General features: G+C 38.9%; 1 protein-coding gene across 2 annotated transcripts; it reads left to right on the forward strand.

Moving 5' to 3' along the window:
* Positions 1-1242: 1242 nt before the first annotated feature.
* Positions 1243-16191, forward strand: UPF3A (UPF3A regulator of nonsense mediated mRNA decay). Of its 2 annotated transcripts, none has more exons than XM_035115524.2 (10): positions 1243-1569; positions 2771-2877; positions 4395-4501; positions 5909-6007; positions 6128-6238; positions 8971-9026; positions 9121-9279; positions 11059-11216; positions 11953-12247; positions 14140-16191. In XM_035115524.2, the coding sequence occupies exons 1-10, from the start codon at positions 1387-1389 to the stop codon at positions 14311-14313; spliced, it is 1449 nt and encodes a 482-aa protein (XP_034971415.2). In that variant the 5' UTR covers positions 1243-1386; the 3' UTR covers positions 14314-16191. The 2 variants fall into 2 exon arrangements, with proteins under 2 accessions (XP_034971415.2, XP_034971416.2); XM_035115525.2 differs by having other exon boundaries at positions 11953-12191.
* The last annotated feature ends 17 nt before the right edge of the window (positions 16192-16208 follow it).

Genomic DNA, 16208 nt, shown 5'->3' on the forward strand with positions numbered 1-16208 from the left:
ATCAAACAAAAGTATTTCTCGGTAAACTACTACAGAATACAAATGGATTATGGTTAACATTATATGCTTTGCTTCAAACTCCAATGGTGGGAACACAGCCCAGAACTACCACAAGAAGTTACAGCAAATTCCCAATCCACTATGAAAACATTCTTACAGTATTCTGCTATAATATTTAACATGGAGATGCTGGTTTAACTAGAGTATTGAAGGCACACAATGTGTCGTGCTTACAACATTTGCAGTCTAATGTTATGAACAGCTGTGGTGAGGCAACTAGCTATTATCAACATAGGGGCAGTGCGCTTGACAATGAGACTCATTTCTATGGCATGTGTAGGGGATGTTTACCTGGTGGTGTGGATGTGTCATTTGGGGTGGCCTCATGCTTATATTGTGCTGCCCAGCTACAATTCCCTAATTCAAAACTACGGTCATTGCATATTAATGTACTTTGTTCAAAAATACTTTTTTCCAGCCACATTTCTAGAGTGAGCCTTTTGAACTGAAAGGGAAGCTTATCACATTATGCTTCTTTAACATAATCTCTTATCAGGGATGGGGAACCAGTTGAGGCAGCTGTCCAGATGTTGATGGATTACTCTTGATCCCTGAGCATTGGCCATGTAGGCTGGAGCTGAGAGAAATCAGAAGCCCAGTGACAGCTGGAGAGCGCCCACCCATTCCTCATTATGCAAAACAGCAAAATGAAAGGGTGGGGGGAAAGAGCTGTTCTTGCACAAGAATTCTGAAAAGGCAGCAGGTAGGGATTTTGCACTTAGATCTGTTCTGCTGCTATTGAATGTCTCAATATGTGATTTCATGTTATTGTGATGTAAGCTACTTTCAGAACCAAATATTATTCGTACTCATTTGTATACTACCCTTCACCCGTAGAGCTCAGGGCAGCTCGCAGCTTAAAAATGCAAGATAAAAAAACACAAAATACATAATAAAAACAAGAACAACCAAAACCCCACCGCAAGCCAATAATTTAAAAGGGTATAAGCCAAAGGTCCTCGATTCTTCTAATCAAACGGGACTACAATAGTCCCTGGCGCTCTAAACCCCGCCCCGCTTGCGCGCGTGAAAGAGAGTCCGAATAGATGCACAGGTGGTAGTCGCATCTTTGAAATGCACTCGTTCTGAAGACGCTTATAGGCTGTCGACCCGTTCCTCTCACCTCTCGCGAGACTTTCCTCAGGAACGAGGGGTCTGGCTCTCGCGAGGCTTCCCGGCAAGGGTTGGCGGTTGGCTGACTGGAGGTAGAGGGGGAGGGGAGGATGAGGACGCTGAGAGAGGTCGGACCGGCGCTGATGCGCGCTAGAGACACCGTTGCTGACAGCCGGCGGAGGGCTTTGTGAGAGGCCGCCAACTTGCCCCCTCATGGAGGCTCCGCTTCAGCGGGAATCCCCGCGTCGGGTACCAGAGTCCCCTCCGACGTCCCCGGGGCCGCCGCCCCCTCCTCCGCCGCCGCTGCCACCACCCCCGCTGCCACCACCGCCATCCAGCCTGCCGCCGCTGCCGGGGAAACCGCAGCGGGAGGATAAAAGAGCGGCTCTTAGTAAAGTGAGAAGCTGTTGGGGAGGGGGGGAGGGAAGGGGCGGAATGGAACAGGTGGGCGGGGCTCCCTTCCAGCACCAGGGACAGCGCACGAGAGAGGGCGGGGCAGGAGCTGCGGTTTGTGTGTATGTGTGCTTGCGCGCGCACCAAGGTGAGCAACGCTGAGGAAAAGAAGGGCTGGCGGACAGGTAAAAACGCATGCGCAGAGAGGAAGGCGTTTTGCGCGCTGCTCCACCTGCTGGCCCAGCTTTTTAGCCAAGGGGACTCAGGATCTTGGTTTATTATTATTATTATTATTGGTTTATTATTATTATTATTATTATTATTATTATTAATACCCCGCCCATCTGGCTGGGTTTCCCCAGCCAATCTGGGCAGCTTCCAACAAAATATTAAAAATACAAGAAAACACCAGACATTAAAAACTTCCCTAAACAGGGCTGCCTTCAGATGTCTTCTAAAAGTCAGATAGTTGTTTATTTCCTTGACATCTGGTGGAAGGCGTTCTGCAGGGCACGGACCACCTTTGTCGCCTTGGACAAGCCATGATCCGCTTCAGACCCTCCTCTGCATCTGGTTAAAGAGGCAGGCGATATCTTACCACCGTTACCCGGCCCATTCACTATCGAAAGGGGATTCCAAGTCGATGTTTAAAAAGTATGTAGTGTGGTGTAGTGGTTAGAGTGATGGGCTGTTGGGGTTCAAATCCCCACTGGGTGATGGAATTTAGCACTAACATACCTCACATGGTTTCTATAGGGAGGAAGGGGAGCCGGTATGCCATCTTGAGCTTATGTAATGCATAATGCCGGGAATTGTGAGAGTTGACCAGAGGCAATTAATATTTTATCCAACAGAGCTTTACTGTTACTGAAGGCAAATGAGCATAATGGTCACAAATCCAATACATTCAGGATTGGCAGACCATTATGCTCATTTGTTTTTAAGTTTTTACTATGCTAACTATACATTGGAGTTCTGCTCTGGATCAATATTGAGTAGAATTCCATGACAGGAATACGTGTGTTGAGGCCAGACCTGGGGACTAGAATCATTTTGTCTTCTAAGAAATCGGTTGTAATTCTGAGTAATACTAATGGGAGGTGTTTATTTATCCAAACATGGAATTTATCCAAACACGGAATCAAAATAATAAGACGAATACTCCTGAATGATTATCCTCGCTTTTATATGTGATGCTTTCTAGGTAGTTATACGGCGGCTACCTCCTAGTTTTACCAAGGAGCAGCTGGAGGAACAGCTCCATCCACTTCCTGCTCACGATTATTTTGAATTTTGTACCTCTGATCCCAGGTGAGAACATAGTCAATTGTCTCTATGAAAAAAGGAGGCATCTTAATTGTGCTTGCATCATGCTGTTCATACCAACAGCATCCAGATTCTTCTATATTACAGAATATGAAAACATTTTGTTGCACGGTAATGACATATATAATATTAAAGCATTTTAAAGAGTTGAATGTGTGTGAAATGCAGCTGCCTTATTGTTATTATCTACCATGATGTATGCCTGTGACATCATGGATTTCTTCCCATTAGTCTGGATGTGACACACTGACCTGTGAGAGTATGATGAAAGATTATCTAAAAATCTACTTTATATATTGTGCTTATTGAAGCCACACTCTAGCTACTTGTGTGTTTAAGGATATTTAGGGCTAGTTCACATGTCTTCACCTCCCCTCAGGCCATACAAGTCCTTACAAAGCCTCTGAGAAAGCAGTGGTCGTACTAGCTTGACTAGTGGTATTTTCTTGAACAGGTGATAAGAGCTCTAAAGCTTGGATGGTTCTTCTTTTACCTTCCTCTCAGAGCTCATGTTCTGTGAGTTATCATCTCTTATCTTTTTTCTCTAGGCTGTGACCAAACAAATAGAACAAAATGTTTAGGCTATGAGAAAGAGCAAAACTTTAAAACACTGTCAATATTTGCAAATTTCGTAAGGATATGAGGCTTTTAAGTTACATGATTGTAGAATTGTAGTGGCCTGGTCACATAATCCCTGCTGAAAGTGGGATCTCAGTAGCTTTTGTTATGTCATTTTGGGATATATTGGAAGCCCAAATTAGAGACACCAAAACAGCGCTGGTGCGAAATAGAAGTTCTGATTCAGACACATCATTTGGTCTTGTTTGATTTTGCTGTGGAGTCTATGGCTACTATCCTACACCCTGTATTCATGGAAAGCAAGGTGCAGAGAGGATTCAGCAGAAATATCCTTCCCTACCATTCTTCTGTGTCTGCTGCACTGCTCTTCTAGGCACATTATCTTTCAATTGAAGCCCTCCCATGTTGGATTTTACAGCATCCATGGTTCCTCAGGCCCTTTGTGCCCAGACTACTCTCAGCCAAAGGATGAGTGGATTCACTGTAGCCTAGAAAACACTGTATCATTGAAGGTGAGATGCAGGAGGACAGTGACTAAAAGATGGGCTGGTTGAATTACAACAGACTTGGACACTGAGTGGAGAGTTATACGTACTGAACTTAGTGATAATTACAATAAAAATGATAATTAAATAGAAATTTCTTAGCTAACAAACTCTTAAAAGGCATGAGATGCTTTGTTACATGCACAGACTAAGGTGTGGAATGTCTGGAGCCTATTTCATTATTGTGAACTGCTCTGAAATCTGCAGATGAAGGGCAGTATAAAAATAACAACAACAATTATCTGATGTGGAGGAATATAAAGCATGCCTACTTTGAAATGCTAATCTAATGTAGATAAACATAAATATTAATAGAATTACTGTAATTTATACTTTTACCTTTCTTCCTAACTAACAAAACATTCACTTTTGTTTCAGTCTTTATCCTCATCTCTACTCAAGAGCATATATTAATTTTAGAAATCCTGATGACATCCTTCTTTTTAGAGATCGCTTTGATGGCTATGTCTTCATAGACAGTAAAGGTAACCCATTCCTTATTATGGCCAGAAATCTAAGACCCACACAACTAGTTATATATCCTCAAAGGGTAGATGGTTTGTGTTTTTTTAAACAATAGCTAATATTGCCATGTAGGGACCCAGGTGGCGCTGTGGTTAAACCACTGAGCCTAGGGCTTGCTGATCAGAAGGTCGGCGGTTTGAATCCCTGTGACGGGGTGAGCTCCCGTTGCTTGGTCCCAGCTCCTGCCAACCTAGCAGTTCGAAAGCACCTCAAAAAAAATGCAAGTAGATAAATAGGAACCGCTACAGCAGGAAGGTAAACGGCGTTTCCATGTGCTGCTCTGGTTTGCCAGAAGCAGCTTTGTCATGCTGGCCACATGACCTGGAAGCTATACGCCGGCTCCCTCGGCCAATAATGCGAGATGAGCGCGCAACCCCAGAGTCGGTCACGACTGGACCTAATGGTCAGGGGTCCCTTTACCTTTACCTAATATTGCCATGTAATGAAAGAAAAGCTAGGTCAATATTTCCAAAGTTCAGACTTGCCAAAGGTGTACCATGTTTTAGAAATCATGTTTGTGTATGCTGTAGTCAAGGTTTCAGAGAATTCTTTCTTGACCTCTAAAATGTTGCATTATGTTTGATTATGGTAAACTCAGAAGAGCACAAAGTTAGATGGGGCCTCACTGGTTATCATTCAAGGTTCTCTCAGTAGCAGGAATCCCACCCAAAGCCATCCTTTTATGTGCATTCATTTCCAGTGATGGGTCTGTGATTGACAAAGACAAGGTTGTACTTTGAAATCAGTTGAAGTTTTCAGATATGGTTAATGTCTGTGTAGTGACATTATTTATTTATTAATTTACTTATTATGTGTCTTTATTTATTTATTTATTTATTTATTACATGATGTATCCCTCACCCTTAAGTAGGAATGCTATCCTATGAATTACAAGAGACTGAATAAATCACTTTAAAATGAAGTATAACCATACCATACATTATCTAAATGCTTTGATCATTGAGTATTGGCATCTTTGTTGATATATTAATTATTTTGAGCTATGTTACATATTTTTTTGCCAGGTTTAAAGAAATAAAAATGAAAAGGTTTTTGTGCCAACTGTTTAAATTGTCTCCAGACCACCTCTGCTTATAAGCATACTAATGGCCATGGATTGAGATTTACATTTGCACTAGGAGATGTATCTAGCTAGAGTAGTGAAGTTTCAATAAACATTGTGATGCAGATGTGACCAACCCAACACATATTTATCTGCATTGGCATTATCTGTGCTTGTATGTGCCTACAGTTGTTGTTTTTTCTGGATCAAGGCAGTTCAAGGACCTGGGAGTAAGTTCCTCTCAGTCTCAAAATGTGCATATTAATTACATTTAGTCATTTAGCCAATGTGTGGTTCTTTTAAGGTTTAGAATACCCAGCTGTTGTTGAATTTGCACCATTCCAAAAGATTTCTAAGAAGAAGCTGAAGAAGAAAGATGCAAAAGCTGGAAGCATAGAAGATGGTAAGCTCATTTTCATGGTGAAAACATTTTCCTGATTTACTGCACTTCATGGATAATTTCTCATGTAATATATTTGACATACAACACTTAATTTTCTTACTGGTTTTTTTTCTTTCATAGATCCAGAATACAGAAAATTTTTAGAAAGTTATTGTGCAGAAGAAGAAAAAATATGTGCTAACCCTGAGACTCTGCTGGGAGAGATTGAGGCAAAAACAAGAGAACTCATTGGTCTGTTAAGCTGATCTCCTCCATTAGTGAATGCTTCTGAATTATATGATCATATTTTATTAGTCTCACATTAGCACTCTTGAGGTTATATTCATTAAATTATGGTTATCTCTAGCACCATTTCAGAAGTTCTTAATAAAAAGAACATCCCCTGTTTATTTTCAAACATTAGCTGAACAACAGATTTGGAAAACTAGTACTCTGCAGGCCTGTACTATGTCCATATAGCTATGAGGTTTGTGAGATATCATTACAGTAGTGGTATTTTATGATCACGAACTGTTGGTGGGCTAGGGGTATAAATGTAAAATGTTTTATACCTAAAACTCCTTAATTTCATAAGTTATTGTGTGCAATCCAAGTTTTGTGTGTTACACTGGCCTCTATAACACTGATATTTATTTAAGATCATAAAAGGCACCAGTTGGCTATTAGAAATACACAAAACTTTTCCCCAACCTGTGCCACTTCTCCTATAATCAAGAGATTATTCTACAATAAAGAAGGGGTTGCTCTGTAGTTTCAGCCCTGTCTTTCATTATGTTAATTTTAACATTGAAAATTTCACTGAAAGGGACGTTTTTCTGAAAGGGATTTGCATTGGAGTTTGATCCCAATTAAAGCGAATGAGATAAAAACAAACTCTTTGCAAACTCAAGGTCTGGAATTGGAGAGGGGGCCAAAATGCTACCAGCATGGTAAAAAATTTTCATTTAACAACACAGTTACTACTACTTTATATAGATTCAGCAGTTAATAAGCATTCAATATTGAATGCTGATGATGATCTCTAGGATGAAACTCCTGGCTTGTTATTAGTAACTTCCCTAATTATTAAAAAAGTTATACAGTATAGACTATTTCTGTGGGTATTTATAATCTTGAATATGTACTATAATCTTATTTTACCAAAATTGTGGAAGAAATCCTAATTACTTTGTTAATCAGATGGTTAATTAAATGGAGTGTGGAAAATATCTAAATAATATGCAATGCAATCAAAGAGATAACAAGGCATTTCCAATACATCTCAGTCCTAATTATGTACATATGAGAGGACAGATTTGTGAATAATGTGACTCCTACTCTCATAACACCCAGACAGCATGTTCAAGGATGATGAGAGTTGTATTCCAACAATATATGGAGAGCCACAGTTCCCCAACCAACCCATTATCCAGTCCTGTATTACATTAATAACGCCTGTAAAAAAGGAACATGGGTCAGCTGAACTGACAGTTTTACCTATCATTAGGTTGCTGAACAGTTTATGTCTGCCAAAGAACCATACCATTCAACAAACCAGTGTGGGTGATCTGATAATGTGGAACTGCTTTCCATGCTGCTCCAATAATGTATGAATTGGATGTTTATAGGATTTGAGGTAGAGTAGTAGTTTTGATATCCATTTACACAAACTTATATTTTGATCCAAAATGTATACATTTTAAGGACTTAACTATACAGATAATTAACTATGGGTCAATACAGCATTAAATATGAGTGCGCTGGTATAAGCTGGTAGTTAAGAGCACATGGTATGCTCAACATATGTGGTTCAAATCTTTAGCCAGTTGTGGATTCACTGGCTGCCATTAGACCATTATCTCTTGGCTTCAGATCTATAATGTTTATTACAACAGACTGCCTTACAGGGTTGGTATAGGGAACCTTCTGCCTGTGGGTCTGTTTATTTATATAGATTATTTAGGCTTGCCAGGCCTCCCCATTTAGTCCACGAGGCCATTTCAGCCAAAGCATAGGCACCACCCCAACAGCTCAGCTAAAAGGTTTGAAGCTGATTGTCCGGTGTTGCCAAGTCTCATGCAAAGTGCTCTGCGAGACCTGTGTTGGCACTGTATCATTATCGTATCATCATTGTATCATCAAGGGATTGACAGGTGGACAGTCCTACCTACCTGTCGAGCCTGGCCCACTATGGGTAGGGAGAGAACAATCTGGCCCTCAGGTCATAATCAGTTCTCCCTAATCCACCTGTTGTAAGGATTGTAGAGAAAATATATGAGAAGTGTTTTGATCACTTTGGAAATTATTATTGATTTTACCTGCAACTGACCTGCTGTGTCTACAGTGGAAATGCACAGGAATCAGTGTAGGCACCACCAGAAGCTAAATTTTACATGACAATCAGAAAAAAGTGTGCATATTGATGTTCCAATGCTTTTGCCACTCATTCTATCACTATTTGATCAAGATTAAAATTATGATTGTGTACACAGGTCAATCTTTCCCCCACTGTTTTCAGGAGTTTAACCATTAACTAGATGCTACTTTTGCACAGATCTGTAGGAAGAATTTTACACATATGTGTATTTCATTAATGGCAAACTTTTCAAGGCTAATTTAAGACCACTGCATGCAGTCAAAATGCCAACCAGTCAGTTAGAAGATGGCACAACAGTATTGTGCAGCACAGATTTTTCCTCCTTTAAATGGTTGCATCCATTAAAAAAAATTACAGAAAAATAAAATATGACATAGACATCAAATAATCTCAGATACTTGTCTAATTTTACTGATTTTCTAAACTATTATGATAAGAAATGAGTGGCTTTTATGTACTAGAGTAACAGGGACTTTCTATATGGCCCATTATGAAATCGTGTTCATTGTCATATAGTAATTACATTTTTAAAGCTTGAATGCCAAAATCATTTATAATCAATCTTACATATTAGAAACAAGATACTATATCACTTTTTGTGTTTTAGCTAGAAGAACAACACCACTTTTGGAATATATTAAAAATAGAAAATTAGAAAAACAGGTATGTTTGTGTTTTGGACTAAGCCCTAAACTTTGTGCTTTAAGTTCTTTTTAATATTTCTACAAATCTACATAAAACATTTCCAATGTTTTAGAGAATCCGAGAAGAGAAAAGGGAAGAACGAAGGAGAAGAGAATCAGAAAAAAAACGCCTAAGGGAAGATGAGAAGCGGAAACGCAGAGAGGAAGAAAGGCGTAAAAGAAAAGAAGCAGAAAAGCAAAAGAAAATGGCTGAAAAAGAAATAAGGATCAAGGTATTATTTTCCTGCTATCTCCCATCTTTCAGATGTATCAGAGTTACAGTAGGTTAGCTTGATGTGTATCCTTACCCTAAATGCCATGCATGTGGAAGAAGTCTCATTGATTTCATATCAGTGGGTTAGGACTATAGCATTAGGAACACAGGAAGTATACTCAAGTCACTGAGTTCAGCCAAGTATTTGGATTCCCTATTACAGAAATTTTATTTTTAGAGGGTTGTGTTTTTTTTGTAGAGGGCCAAACCTATCTGAGCATTTGTAGAATGTGACTTCTTGAATCTTGTGTCTTGCATTGCAAAGTAGATGTGTAAATTTCCCACTCCTAACTCAAGAAAATAGTTACCATTCTGAAGTTCTTAAACTGAACCATTGTCATTGGCAGTTATCTGTGTCAATAAAATATGGTTTCAAATTCTGGAAATTCTGCAGATCATGAAAGTAAAAGCAGAAATAAATTTTATGTTGCAAAACTAAAAATCAGATCTTTATTTATTTTTTTAAGCTTCCCCCTCCCCAATATACAGAACAGAGAAACGTCACAACAGTGATTAGAATTCTAAGATAAGTTAACTTAAGGAAGGTTATAGAATGAAGTTTTCCACCTATCTTTTTATCCCTACAGCTGCCTGAGTCCCCGTCCCCAAACCTTTTGAGCAAGGGAGAGGGTGATGTGGGATGGTGTAATTACCCCAAATTAGGCTTGGATCAAAAGATACATTAATTTAAGGAAGCTCACAAATGAAAAGTTTTCGATTCCCTCCTCCACCTGGCAGCTCCTGGGTGCCATCATACATTGTTCAGGAGGATTCCTGGGTCTCCAGAGTGGCTTTTCAGAGGTTATAGGGGAAATGTGAAACGCCTACTGGGAACTCCCTACTGGGAACTTCGTAAGATTATCTTACATTAGGATAAATGTCAGCATATCAAAAGGCAAATAAAAATCAGGGACTGAATAAAATATATCCTTGATCCTTGCATGAATTAATACATGCAGTAATAATTGTGGTTCCCTCTTGAGATTCTTTAGAAAAAGTCCAGGGGACAGAGACCACATCCCATCTCTGGCAGAATGAACTGTGCCCATTTAAAAGAGGGATATATTTCCACATACTTACATATGTATACACACACAATATCATACATATATGGTGTATTCATTGCATTCTAAACATTAACCATATACAGTACTATTATAGTTAAACAATGCAATATATTTGAGGAGCATGTTTGAACAGAAAATGCCAGAACATTAGAGGGAGTTAATGCTTTGTCAATCAGTTTCCATAATATCTATAATTTATATACTTAGCTGAATTTGTATTAAGAGATGCTGGTAACTGTTACAGTTCAGTTATTAGATCTAGATATGACATTTCTTCTTGAGGGTTTCTATATATTTTAGACCCACAGCAGCAGAACTGCCTTGCATCAAGAATGTGGAAACTCTAGATTCTTTCATCAGTGCTAAGCAGTTATAAAATGTAATTCATTTCAACAGGCGATATCTTGGTCTGTGGTTAATTCTCTCACTGAAATTAGGCATATTTGTTCAAATGCTTAATTGTTGCTGCATCGTGATTTCTTTTTAAATTGTTTTTTGAAAGCTGATGTCATATGGGTGGGTTTTTGGGGGGCGGTGGCTAAGGACACATCAAGCAAGTATGCTATAAGTTGATTTTCCTGAAAACCGTGTATTCTGTAAGATGTTAACATTTGTAAAGATGTAGAAAACACGTTTATAATAGTCATATATTTTACAAAAATATTTTTTAGCTTCTTAAGAAACCGGAGAAAGGCGATGAGCAAGCCACAGAAAAGCACAGAGAAAAAGAAAAAGCTGACATAGACGAGAGTAAATGGGAGAAATCACCTGGGCACGGGAGTATAAAATCTAAGCCCCTGGAAGGTTCCCTGAAGGAACTTAAGGAAAAGTAAGTAGTGCTTTATCTTGAAGATAAAGTTGCATCCTCAAGGCAGTTTAAATTGGTACATCCCTTTGACTTAAAACCTCTGGGTTTTTCCAAAAGTAATCATAGCTTGTCATCTGAATCCAATAAACTATATTAATAGTCTTAATTATAGTTTGGGAAACAAACAAACCTTAATTCATGCTTTATGAAGTTTTTCTCTGTCTTCCAACATGCTCGTATCACACTGCCGGGAGCTGATATTATTCTGTAACACCACCACCACCAAGATCTTAGGGTGAAGGGCATTATATCAATCAATCCAAGCTGGTCTCTGACCATAATAAATTTCATGTTTCATATCAATCAATCAAATAAATAACCAAAATTTGGCATCCAAAGCTAGGCAAGTTATAGAAAAAAAGGAGTAACCAACTCTTGACATTCCGGGACTCCTAGGATCTGTAAGTCTTAACCTTATACAAAATAAATTATTGAATTTCCAAAACCCTTCCTTTTTACTTTAATAATGGTAAACATGTAGCACGAAGTAGCACAATCCTATGTGCATACTCAGAAGTAAATACCTACTTATCTAGGAATAAGCCCTATTGAAGGCAATGGGACTTGCTTCTGAATAGGCCCTTACTCCAACTCCACTAAATAACCTGGGAGCTTTGTTTAGGCATCATATGCCTTGTTACCTGAGTTTTAAGTAGTTTATTTTTTATGTTTGGATTTTTCATTTTTTAAAACACAGGTCTCAAAATGATAGCGATAAAGAGCAAAGAGATTCAGAGAGAAGATTTCGTGAAAAAGAACCTGAGAGACAAAGGTATCGACTGGATGATAGCCGAAAGCACAGAAGTCACTATGAATTTGACAAGTTTGTGAGAAGGAATGAAGATGAGGTGAAGTGGGGGAAAGGATACAGCCAAGATCGAGGGAAGAAAGTGAACTACAACTACAGCTTCACTGTGGACACAGTAGACAAACTGGGTAAAGAGGACAAGTGTGATGACATGGCATCCAAAAAGGAGCGCATAAGAAATAAGGTTCTTTTATTCATTTAGGATAATCTTTCATTAGTAAAATTACTTCAAGGTCATACAAGATTTGCTTTTGACATCTCAGCATGAACTTTTTAAACATTTGATTTTCACTAAAATGAAAACCTCCATTTTTTTAATTCAGCAAAAGCGGTTAAAGTGATAGGTATTGGAATCTGTCTTTGCTGCTAATGATGTCTATGTTTGCATTTTTTAAATGCATGCTTTTATGAAGCACAGTTCTTAGAATCTGGGTTGTTTAAAAAAATGTTTATCTGTTTTAATATACACATTTCAGAATGCTTATGCTCTCCCTGATAACCTATACTCTAATCACTCAAACATATTGTGCCCTTATGTTTGGACCTACTATATTACTGCTAAGGGAATCAATAGCCTAAACGATCTAAGTTGAAGTAACGTTGCTACCAGTGAAAATAATAGGAGGTGGAAACCATGATCATTACTTCAGTTGAGTACATAGTGATCTTAAAAAAGAAGCAGAAACTAATACAGCGGTACCTCAGAAGTTGAACAGAATCCATTCCAGAAGTCTGTTCAACTTCCAAAATGTTCAAGAACCAAGGCATGGCTTCTGATTGACTGCAGGAAGCTCTTGCAGCCAAGCGGAAGCCATGGAACCGCGAAGGAAGTTCAGGTTACAAAGAACTTTCACAAACCGGAACAATCACTTCCAGGTTTGCGACGTTCGGAAGCCAAAACGTTCAACTGGGAAGGCGTTTGACTTCTGAGGTATGACTCTATTATGAAGATTTTCAAAGTACAGTAATTTAACAGCTTAGCTGTTGTTAATATTGATGTAGCCCAGCAAATCAGTAATTTACACACAGGTATCATTCTTACACTTGACCCTGTGGATATGTGTAGCTGTAACATTGCAAAGAATTAGTTCCTGTGACCCAGCAACGACATCATTCTTTGTGCATTAGATAACCCGGCTATGTTGCTTGTCATTTGGAATCCCAACTCCACTTACCTGGAAGTGAGCCACATTTAATTAGGACATACTTCTGAGTAGGCATGGTTGAGATTGTGCTGTTAACTACAATTTATCAGGGATGTCCAGCATGATTCTAAACAAGATTACTGGAAATAAAGACCCACTCCCTTCTATAGGACATGCTCCCCAATAGGTTTGTTCAGAATTGCAGCTTTGGTCTTATGCTACTATAAGGCCTTGTCATTCACTGGTTGGAGACAGAGGAATGGTGGGAGGGACCAGCTAGGGAATCACCAAGGGAAGAAGGCTGAGAGCCTGGGGAGTGGTGGTGGCACAAGGATGAGTGGTCAGAGGGAAAACGGGGGGAAGACTGGGAAGAGGAGGTGTTAAAGCTGAAGAGGTAATAGGGCTTAGTGAGCTGGGAGAGTTTGTGTCAACAAGAAGTTATGGTTAAACCTTTACTGGCTAGCCAGATTATTAAATCAAGCTCTACTTTGATAGGTGAGCTATTAAGTTATTATGCTACCTTTATACCTTGGAAACTGTGGACTGTCTTCGTGTTTGAAACTGTTTGTGCCCATATTTGATTGCAGCCATATTTCTTCTAGTTGTTATAACAGATTAAAATTTTGATAGTGGGTTGTGAAATTTTCCATCTTTGCTACTGTGTTCTTAAGCATCACTTTCCTCCCAAAACAGCAATCTGAATTTGTCCAGTATTCTTTTAATTTGCTTAAAGTACTTGGCTCTCAGGGGCTAAGAGTGAGGTAATAAGTGTAAGATATTTATAACCTAGTTTTCCCATTTGTTGTAAAATCAGTTCGTCAAAAAAGTCCTCTTTTCTTTCGCAGAACAGTTAAGACATTTTGAGATCTCCTGTGGATAATAAATTATTTTCTCCAAGCCTTAATCTTTTTTCTTCTTATTTTCTGCACAGGATCGGCCAGCCATGCAACTATACCAGCCAGGAGTTCGCATTCGAACACATACGGGGTCTACAAGTAGGTCCTATGACTGCACTGAAAAGTCTTCAGAAGAAGCTTATGATAGAAAGTATGAAGCAGACAATTCACCTGGAGGTGGTTCTGAGAAGAGCGAAGAGGCAGAATAAAACATGATGGACAGAAACTTCAGCATTTAAGATTTAGTGTCCCGCAAAATATTGTATGTTCTTGGAATTGGCCCACCGTTACCAAGAAATCTTTTTAAAATAGTTTTCTAGTAGAAGTTTAGGCCACAGGCAACGTTACATAAATGTTACAAGAGAATATCATCACTGTGCACTTACTCTGTTTCCAGCTATATGCATGTGAAGGCATCTTTCATCCCCATGCATATAGATACATATTTGATGGTATGTTATGATAGTACATGACTTTTAAAGGTTGTTCTTCAGGTGGATTTCATTGCCCATTATCACTGACATGTTACGCAAATATGTGCCTCTATACATAATGGAGTGATGGCTCACAAAGGCATAGGGCATACTGTGGCTTGAGAAATGGGAAGGGTATTTATGACACAATGTTATTGAATATTACAGTAGAATTCAGAATTTCGAAGTTTCTGATAGTACCAAGCATATTTTGAGGTTTTTTGTTTTGCATGAAACTTTTCTGAAATGTTCCACTGTTCCACTCTAGTGGAATTCTTTAAAGCATGCATTTCCATCAGTTTTAACTGAGGCATTTTATGTTCTATAAATTGCAGTAACAGGTCTCAGTACGACAAGACCATAAGAATAAGACATTATACAGAGTGTAACTGTATTTACATCAGTCGGGAGAATAACACACAAGCCTGGCCCTGTAAGGAGTTAAGTCCCAGTTTAGTAAGTGCATTGCTGCATAAAGAACTATAAACAGCAAATTACCCTTGTAATTAAGATAATGTTTAAATGATTATTACAGGACAGTACTCAACTGCAGGATCATGGGTGGTTAAAACGCACAATTTGCACATTTGTGTCCAGTGTCTGCAGTCCTCAGTCCATTTACTTTGGTTTTCAGGGGTAAACTAGGCAGAAAGGCAGCATGATCCATGTATTATATTTGGGGTTGTGCCAAATTCCAATGAAGGAGAGTGGGAAGATTTAAAGCCTAGCATGTGCAGGTGGGATGAGAGTGCTAAAGTTTTCCTTCCTCTAGCCAAAAGCTGCTTCTCCCTCCCAGCAAGCAGCTAATGGGTTGCAGCTCTGCCCACTGGGTCAGTTGCTCCTGCCTCCAAGTGCTTTTATTACAACAGGAGTTACTTTCAGACTCAAAACCCCATCTGAAGAAAACCAGCTTTGGGCAAGCAGTTTCAAGGGAGAAAGGGGGGGGGAGTGGGTCGGCACTTTCTGCTTTATAGGAATCCAGAAGCAACCCATGGGTCTGGTGCTGTAATGTCTAATTTGCTCTTTCATTTGCTAGAACATCAGGTAAGTGTCTGTGTTCTTTTGTTTCCAAGCTGCTTTTGCCTTGTAAAAGGTTTTGTATGTTTAAACCAGAGAAAAGCCTGAATATTTAATGCTGTGTCTGTCATGAAATAGCATATTTAAAGGTTTTGCCACTTTTTAATATGTGATATAAGTGACATTGTTTTGTATGTTAATTTTTCATATAGTATGTTTTTACATAAGTCACCAGTGGAAACACTTCTGTTTATAGGTAAAAGCTATGGAAATAGATTTTTTTTTGAGGGAATAAACTGCTACGACCGTTCCCTCTGTTTATTGTGCTTGTTAAGAATCCATTTTTTGTGTATATATTGTTCTTAGTATCCTCAGTAAGCAACTACACAGGCCTTGAGATCAGAGCATCACTCTGACAATACTGATATGCTTTTTGTTTACCTGAAACACAGATCTTCTTTTGACTACTTTTTTACATCATGTCCTCAACCTTTTTTTACTGTCATCCTATCAGCATTTGATTGTTCTTATGTAAATAAAGGTGATAATCTGGACCTTCAACCACTAGAATATTAAACTGAAATCTGATCATCTGAATAGTGCTTCGCCTGATG

Source organism: Zootoca vivipara, chromosome 4, assembly GCF_963506605.1.
Source record: "Zootoca vivipara chromosome 4, rZooViv1.1, whole genome shotgun sequence".
NCBI lineage: Eukaryota > Metazoa > Chordata > Lepidosauria > Squamata > Lacertidae > Zootoca > Zootoca vivipara.

Coding starts and splice junctions, on each gene's coding strand:
- UPF3A (XM_035115524.2), top strand. CDS start 1,387: ATGGAGGCTCCGCTTCAGCGGGAATCCCCGCGTCGGGTACCAGAGTCC. Junction 2,878..4,394: donor TTTTGTACCTCTGATCCCAG/GTGAGAACATAG, acceptor CTTTTGTTTCAG/TCTTTATCCTCATCTCTACT. Junction 12,248..14,139: donor AGGAGCGCATAAGAAATAAG/GTTCTTTTATTC, acceptor TTTTCTGCACAG/GATCGGCCAGCCATGCAACT.